At 34.1% G+C, this 8332-nt stretch overlaps 1 protein-coding gene across 1 annotated transcript; it reads right to left on the bottom strand.

Annotated features, from left to right (window-relative positions):
- Positions 1-5647: 5647 nt before the first annotated feature.
- Positions 5648-6583, bottom strand: LOC114040444 (olfactory receptor 4K1). Its single transcript, XM_027858555.1, has one exon. It carries the CDS (start codon positions 6581-6583, stop codon positions 5648-5650), a length of 936 nt encoding a protein of 311 aa, XP_027714356.1.
- Between the last annotated feature and the right edge of the window lie 1749 nt (positions 6584-8332).

Raw genomic sequence — 8332 nt, 5'->3', positions numbered from 1 at the left:
TACAAAGAGGAAAAAAAAACATATTTTAAAAAACAAATAAGAGCAGTGGAGGAAAAAATGGGGAAAATGAAAGCCATGCAAGAAAACTATGTAAAGAAAGCTATGTAAAGAGAATTAACAATTTTGTAAGAGGTACAAAACCTTACTGAAGAAGGTAACTCCTTTAAAATTAGGTTTGGTCAAATGGAAGTCAATGACTCTAGTATAAATCAAGAAATAATAAAACAAGTCAAAAGACTAAAAAATAGAAGAAAAAGTAAAATACTCACAGGAACAGCAACTGAATTGGAGAATATATCAAAGACACAGAATATAAGAATAGCTGAAATACCTGAAACCCATGGCCAAAAAAAGAATCTAGATCTATTTCAGGAAATGAAATGGGAAATTACCCAGATTTCTTAGAATCAGAGGCAAATAGAAATCAAAAGCACTCATCAATCACCTCCTAAAGGAAAATTCAAAATGAAAACTCTTAGGAATATTGAATCCAGAATACAGAACACTCTTTTCAAGGAGAAAGTACTGAGAACAGCCAAAAAATAATAATTCAAATATCAAATAGTCACAATCATTATCACTCAAAATTTTGTCACCACTATAAAGAAAAGCTTGAAATAAAAATAAGAGGCTATAACTGAATCCATTTAACTTCAGTTAAAATAAAAAAAAGGATAAGCTATATGCATGGTTTTATAACCCTTTGGGCAGAGTTACAAATTGTTCTATAGAATGGTTGAATCAGTTCACAACTCCACCAACAGTGTATTAATGCCTCATTTTGCTGTAAAAAATTATGAAAGGGATAGTTTCAGAAAAATCTATGAAGCCATGTATGAATTTATGTAAAGTGAAATGAGCAGTAACAGGAGCACAATCTACCCAGCAACAGCAAAATTGTAAAGATAATAAACTTTGAAAGACTCAGTATCTCTGATCAACATGATGATCCACCATAATTCCAAAAGATTCATGATGCAATATGTTATCCATCTCCACAGAGAGAACTGATACTCTCAAAGTTCAGTTGAATTGCATTTTTTCTTTCTTTTTTTTGAATATGGCTAATATATAAATTTGTTTTGTATGATTATACGTAATAGGCTTTGTTTTTCTTGCCTACTGATTGGATGAAAGAAGAGGCAGGGAAGGGAAAGAATTTAAAATTGAAAAAAGAGAATAAAGTCTTTATGCTTTAAAAAATGAATAAAAACAAAAAAAGAAAAAAGGATAGATTACATTATACATATAGCATACTTTACAATCATGAAAGTGTTGGTAAATGTTTAACAACCAATTCTCCAGCATGAAAAAATGTACCCATAACACACTTTTTAAGTTTAATCTGAATTCTTAATACTTTCTCCATCACTTTCATAGATCTAGACATTGAATAAAGTAATACATTAAGCTCTGATTTGTAGTGTTTGCTATTTCAAGATTTAAACTCTCACAGAAAGTTTTATTTATATATACATATTAGTACATATACATACATGTATATGTACACTCATACACACATAAGTATCTGTGTACATATATGTATGTGTATGTCAATCTGTTCCCTAAATCCATCACTTCTCTGTAATGGATTCCACGTTTCATCATTGTTTCTCTGGATTCATGAATGTTCACTATATTGATCATAGTCCTTATAATTTTCAAACTTATTTGTTTTATGGTGTTGTGGTCATATAGACTGTACTCCTGGTTCTACTTGTTTCATCCTTCATTAGTTTATAAAACTCCTCAAAATTGTTCATTCTTATAATATTGATGTTGTAGCGTAATTTTTTTTGGTTTCTGTTCACTTCATACTACATAAGTTCATGTAAGTCTTTCAATGTCAGGTGTGTTTTTTTCTAGTATTATATATTATCTCAGCATCATAGGTCATAGATTATGGGATAAAAGACACTGTGGAGATAATTTAGTCTAAGACTTTCATTTTAAAATTACAGAAACTGAGGCCTAGAGAGCTGACATGATTTACTCAACCTCATAATACTGAGATTCCGCCCTGTCATCTGATTCCAGAGTCAATATTCCTTTTACTATATCATTATGTCTTTATCTCTCGAAGTGATTATACCCTTTAGCAAAAAAAAAAAATAAAAATAAAAATAAAATCCATGTCTAACCAGACTTAATCTAAATATTACTGACAGCCAGTGGAAAACAAACAACAAAAAAACCCAGTCAATAAATTCATTTTAATGAAATTTCTTGTATAATATCTATGACAGGTTTAATTGATTTCTTTCCCACCTATGCTGGATGAAATGACTGACTGTTTCAACACCATGTTTCCAATGATTGGCTGTATTTTTGTGGAAGCTGGCTTGTTAATTCACAGTGAGTGAATTAACATAACAAGTTGCATTATATGAGCTTCAAATGAGCTGCCACACAATTATCAAGCCCCAAGTCAACTTCCTCTTGGTTCTTTCTATAATAATAAATAATAATAAATAAGTTGTGGTAACTTTTCTAAAGCATATGAGGCCATCAACTAGTGCATAGGGGCCTTTAATAAGATAGAAAGCAAATTTAAGAAAGCACTCTATTAGTCTGAAGACTCCTTAAATCCTTAATTTGGCAGGACCCTGGAAGTCCTTGTTCCAGGCATCTAAATGAATCTAGTCAGTTGACACTCATCCAGATATCAATGCAGATGGTAATACTAATAAAGTCATGGAATTTAATGCTGGCAGGGACCTTAGAGAACACCTAATTGAACCTTCTAATTTAATAGATAAAGAAACTGAGGTTCTGAAAAGTTAGCTTAAGAAGTTATGGTCTATTAGGTGTAGTCAGTGACAGAGCTGAGGTTTGAACTTCAGTGCTCTTATGTGGCAGGTGAAAGATGAAATAGTTAAGGAAACAAAGATTCAAGCTTTCGAGCATATCAATTTGTTAAGTAGTGAATGCCAATTGCATAACAAACTGGGACCAGACCTCTCAGGTTTGGCACTTGACACTGAATTTAAGGGAGACATTTTTATTCAATAAAAACCATTCATCAATTAAGACCAATTAATTAAAAGAAAATAATTAAAAAGCTACAAACTAGGATACAAAATCAGGTAATCTGATTTCAAATTGGAGGAAAGTTTAGAGATTTTCCAACTTGGGTGAGGGAGAGCAAACAGGCACAATTCTCTGAATTCAGAAAAAGAAATGTCCTACTCTCCCCAGGAACATGGAAACAATACTTGATTAGTCAATGTGGAGCCAGTTTTCAAATAAAACATAGGGGTTGCTAGAGATGTATAACTGCGAGGAAACTCCTTGCATCAATCTTTTGCTTTATTTGAATTGACAATTTGAGGAAAGCAAAATCAATCTGACTGGGTTTTTCATCAGCATAATGTAGTAAAAAGTCTCTATGAAGTCCTTAGTAAAAAGTCTCTATGAAGCAGGGAAGAGGTGGTCCACCATCCCAAACAGGGCTAGGTTCAAATGCAATAAAGTTTTCTTGCAATTGCCCACAATTGAATAAAGTTTTCTCATTAAAAAAAAAATTGGAATAGACCCATAACTGAATAGAAAGAGAACTGAACTAGTGCTAGAATTGAGTCACAAGATGGAGTCACTGTGGTTCACTCAATTCCTACCACCATTTACTATTCCAATTCCTTCAATTAAAATTATTTAAAATTGATTTCAAATCACTAGGACAAATATTTAGGATAAAACAAGAGGAGAGACACAAGGAGAGAGACAGAGAGAGAGAAGAACAAGAAAGAAAAAAGAAAAAGAAAGAAAAAGAAAGAAAGAAAGAAAGAAAGAAAGAAAGAAAGAAAGAAAGAAAGAAAGAAAGAAAGAAAGAAAGAAAGAAAAAGAAAGAAGGAAAGAAAAAGGAAGGAAGAAGATAGAAAATAAGAAAGACTGGTTAATCTAATCTATTTGCCTTGTAACCTCATAAATATTTTTGATATATTTAAAATAATTAAAACTGGGATTATGATAGTAATAAGAGTAATATTAATACATTTTTATAATAATAACAGCTAGCATTTATAAGGTGCTTTAAAGTTTAGAATTTATGTATGTTATTTCATTTGATTTCACAGGAACCCTATGGGTTAACATGGGAGTACTTTTTCTGCTCTTGACCCTTCAGCTCTTCTTAAACTGTGGGTCATGATATGGGGTCATGACTCACAGTTTAAGAGATCTAGAGTACCAAATTGAAGGTTTGGGAAAATGGGAGGATGTTGCTAAGATGAAAATTTAGATTGCAATGTGAAGAAAAATTTACTAACTATTTTAGCTATGATTGTCTTGGGAGAGAGTGGTCCTCAGGTAAAGAATGGATAATCACTTTGAGGTCAAGTTAGAGAGATTGTTGTTTTTTTAGACCCATTCAAACTCTGTAATTCTATGATATTCTGTAAATGAAAAGCCAGCGCTGTTCACAGAGGTTGACAGCCTCCATTCACCTCATTGTTGCTGAACTAATTCTATTGGGTTATGTCTGCTTACCTAAAGTGATTCCTAATTTTAAATCCTCAGACTTGTATAATAAATGGAAAAAGGAAGGGGAAAGGAAATATGTCTATACCATAGAAGTGAGATTTTGTGTCTTTTCCTTGGCACCATGCTCAAGTACAGGTGGTACAATCAAATGCTTTTGGAGTTGGTACACTGTGCAAATATATGTGGAAATTTGGCTTCTTAACAAGTGAAGCAAATAAAATTACCTCTTTTTCCACCAGCGTGGGCAGTGTGAAAAAGAAACAAAGCACCCGTAAAGAATGAATAATTATTTTAATAATAATTGCAGAAGCAAAATGTGCTTGGCACAATTCAGAAGAAATGTACAGATGATCATCAAGTTTCCAGGATCATTGGCTATGTTGTCCATCAGTCATCTCAATGTTTGGCATTGTACAGTTGCAACAACTGTCTTATTATCTGAAATTCCAAGAAATTTCTTGTAACCAGTGTAATGTCTCAAATCTTTGTATTAGTATAATGAATAACACCCATGAACAACGTTGACTACTTTTGTCATATTGCACAAATAAAACCACTAAACTGAGAGCAATGACAAGGGCATACTTCTCCATCACCTATTCCACAATGCTTTTTGGTGAGGAACATGCCTGGTCCTCCAATCGTAGGTTTTCCTCTGTTCTACTTAAGTTTCATGTAGGAATCAAGCTGGAAGAAATGAGGACAGAGAACTGAGCCAACTATAAAATTCAACTTACCATATTTAGAGTAGATGTAGATGGGAATTTCATTCCTCCTTACCTTTGTTTTTTCAAGGAACATGAAAATCTATGGTTGGGACTCAGTATTACCCTAATATTCATTTTCTCTCTCCACATTACAAATCCTTATGAAACTACTCTTTATTCCCCTTTTGAAGGGCAAATACCTTCCACATTCCCAATTGTGCAAAGGAAAGGAACTTAATAATAAATTTATCACAATCAATATATTCTACTTTAAAGTTAAGTATTTTTAAGATTGACAAATTAGTCATAATCTTTATTATCTAGGGGCAAATTTCATCCAACTTTTTTCCCCATTTTAGGGATAACAATAAAGTAAAACAGCCTAATTCTGTAATAGAATTTTATGGTGTTCTAGGGAATGTGTCTTAGGTAGGAAGCTTCTCTCTCCTGGTGATCATTTAATATTTCCATGAACTGAGATAACGCCTCTTTAATTTCCTCATGGCAAACTTCACATCTTCATTCCTAAGAGAATAGATGATGGGGTTCAAGAGAGGGGTACAAACTACATAAAAGATAGAAAGAAACTTATCTACTGAGAGTCTACTAAAAGGCCAGATATAGAAGTAGATGCATGGCCCAAAGAAAAGAATTACAACTGTGATATGAGCTGTTAAGGTGGAGAGAGCCTTGGAGGAACCACTTGAGGAACGGTGCTGGACAGTGACTAATATAACAGTATAAGAAATAATTAAGGCCAGAAAACAGCTCAGAGAGATCAGGCCACTGTTGGTTAATGTCATAATGTCCATTTCATAAGTATCCATGCAGGCCAACTCAATTACCAGGGGAAGATCACAAAAAAAACTATCTACCTCATTAGGCCCACAAAATGGTAGGTTTACTGTAAAGGCCAAGTGGCTCACAGAATGAAGGATCCCCACAGTCCAAGATATAGTCACGAAAATTATGCAGAGTCTATGATTCATAATAGTACTATAATGCAGAGGTTTACATATGGCTATAAATCTATCATAGGCCATTGCTACCAACAACATCATCTCACTTCCAACAAAGCTATGAAGAAGGAAGATCTGGGCCATGCAGCCCTCAAAGGAGATGGTCTTGTGCTCAACAAGAAAGTCAGCAATCATTTTAGGTGTGGCAAAGTTGGACTGACAGATGTCAATGAAAGAGAGGTTGCTGAGCAGGAAGTACATGGGAGAGTTCAAATGGGAATCAGAAACAATGGTAAGGATAATGATAATGTTGCCCAGTACAGATGCCACATACACTGTGGTGAAGATCACAAAGAAGAAAAGCTGAAGTTCCCAAGAGTTAGAGAGGCCCAGCAGCACAAACTCAGATACAATGGATTGATTTCCTCCAGCCATTTATTCAGTCTACAGACTTTTACCACCTAAAGAGAAGAAAATCAGAGAAGAAGCAATTGACTGATTGTGTAATAATTGCCTTTACAAAGTAGCTGATTTTTTTTTTATAAAAGGAAATGATCACTTTGCAATTTTATGCCTTAGAATAAAACAGCTACTTGTAATATCAATCAACAAGCATTTTGGGGTGTCTATGTATAGAGGACAATACTTTTTTTTCCTGTTTTTCTCTTGATTTCAGAAACACCAAGTTTTGCTAACCCTCCTTCCATGTCTCTAAAGGCTTTCTTGTTCTTTGTCTCAAATGATTACTGGTTTTGTTCTCTTCCTGACTCTTTAACATCAGTATTCACCAAAGTTCTCTTTTTGGTCATTTTCTCATCTCCTCTTCTCTTTTCAGGTTCATTCATATCCACAATTTTAAGTACTGTGTTTAAGCCAGAATCCCACATCTCCATGTTAGACCCTAAACTTTCCTTTAAGAAATTGTCATCTCTTGGGGAGGGAAGTGGGGAGAGAGAGGGAGGCAAATTTAAAACTCAAAAGCTTATGAAAATGATTGTTGATAAATCAAAATAAATTACTAAAATATATATTAAAAAATTGTCACCTCATACTGCCCATATGAGAGCTCTACTTGCAAGTCCCACCAGCACCTCATATGGCATGTCCTAAAGTTAACTTATTGTTTTCCTCCCTTAAGTTTGTTCCTCCTTCTGGCTTCACTATTTCTTCACTATCACTACCTTTGATTTATTCCTTTCCTCTCATTTCTCTCATCCAATAAATTATCTATTTCTGTCAATTTGACGACCTCCACAATATTTCTTGTATCTTATCCTATTTCTACTTCCATCACTAAGCATAGTTCCTCATTAACAACCATCCCCTTCATTGCCATAGCATCCTAATGGGCATTTTTGCTTCCACTTAACCACCCTCCAACCCATTCTTCATACCACAGCCAGAAGGATTGCCTATAGATCTCATTATATTGTTTCTCTGCTTCATATCTTCAGTGGCTCCCTATTACTTTCCAAGTAAAGTTAAAGGTCTTTTGTCTATAATTCAAGGTCCTTTCACAATGTGGCATTATCCTACCTTTCAGCTCACATACCATATCTTACTGTCCAAATGGACTGCTTGCTATATCCCAAAGTAGCCTATGCTTTTCCACGTCTATGCATTTTCTCATATTGTTCTCTATGCTTGCAATGTCCACACTCTTTTTCTTCATCTGTCACATTTCCACCCATCCTTTAAATCCAAATTCGAATGTCTCCTCCACCATACAGCCTTTCCCAATCATACTGTTTGTAAAAGCTTTCTACCTTGACCTCCCTGTGCACTTATTTATTTCTCTAATGAACCTATTATTTATCCTTATGCATTATGGTCAATTGTTCCAGAATCTTATTCCCCCTTCTAAACTATACATTCCACAAGGAGAGAGACTATGTTTTATCTAGATTATGTACCGTGCCCAATTCTGTTAGCCTAGCATACGATATATGCTTTATTAGATGTTTTTGACTTATGTGACCTTATAAAAATCAACCTGTCCTGCCCCAATTACAGCACACATTTTAGAGATCAGAAAGCTAAGGTCATCATTCAACTTCAGATTGGGAGAATCTGGGTGTTTCAAGTTCTAACTAGAAATTTCCTTATCCATGAAACATGCTAAAAGATAATAAGATATCTTGACAAGGAAGGTACTAGATTTTAAAGAAAATCAAGGAATCCTAC

The sequence above is a fragment of the Vombatus ursinus genome, unplaced genomic scaffold (assembly GCF_900497805.2).
Source record: "Vombatus ursinus unplaced genomic scaffold, bare-nosed wombat genome assembly UNPS02013169.1, whole genome shotgun sequence".
NCBI lineage: Eukaryota > Metazoa > Chordata > Mammalia > Diprotodontia > Vombatidae > Vombatus > Vombatus ursinus.
Note: the sequence above shows the minus strand (reverse complement) of the source record. Positions and strands in the feature narration are given on the sequence as shown.

Excerpts from the sequence above, each read along its gene's own strand:
- LOC114040444 (XM_027858555.1), bottom strand. The coding sequence starts at position 6,583 with ATGGCTGGAGGAAATCAATCCATTGTATCTGAGTTTGTGCTGCTGGGC.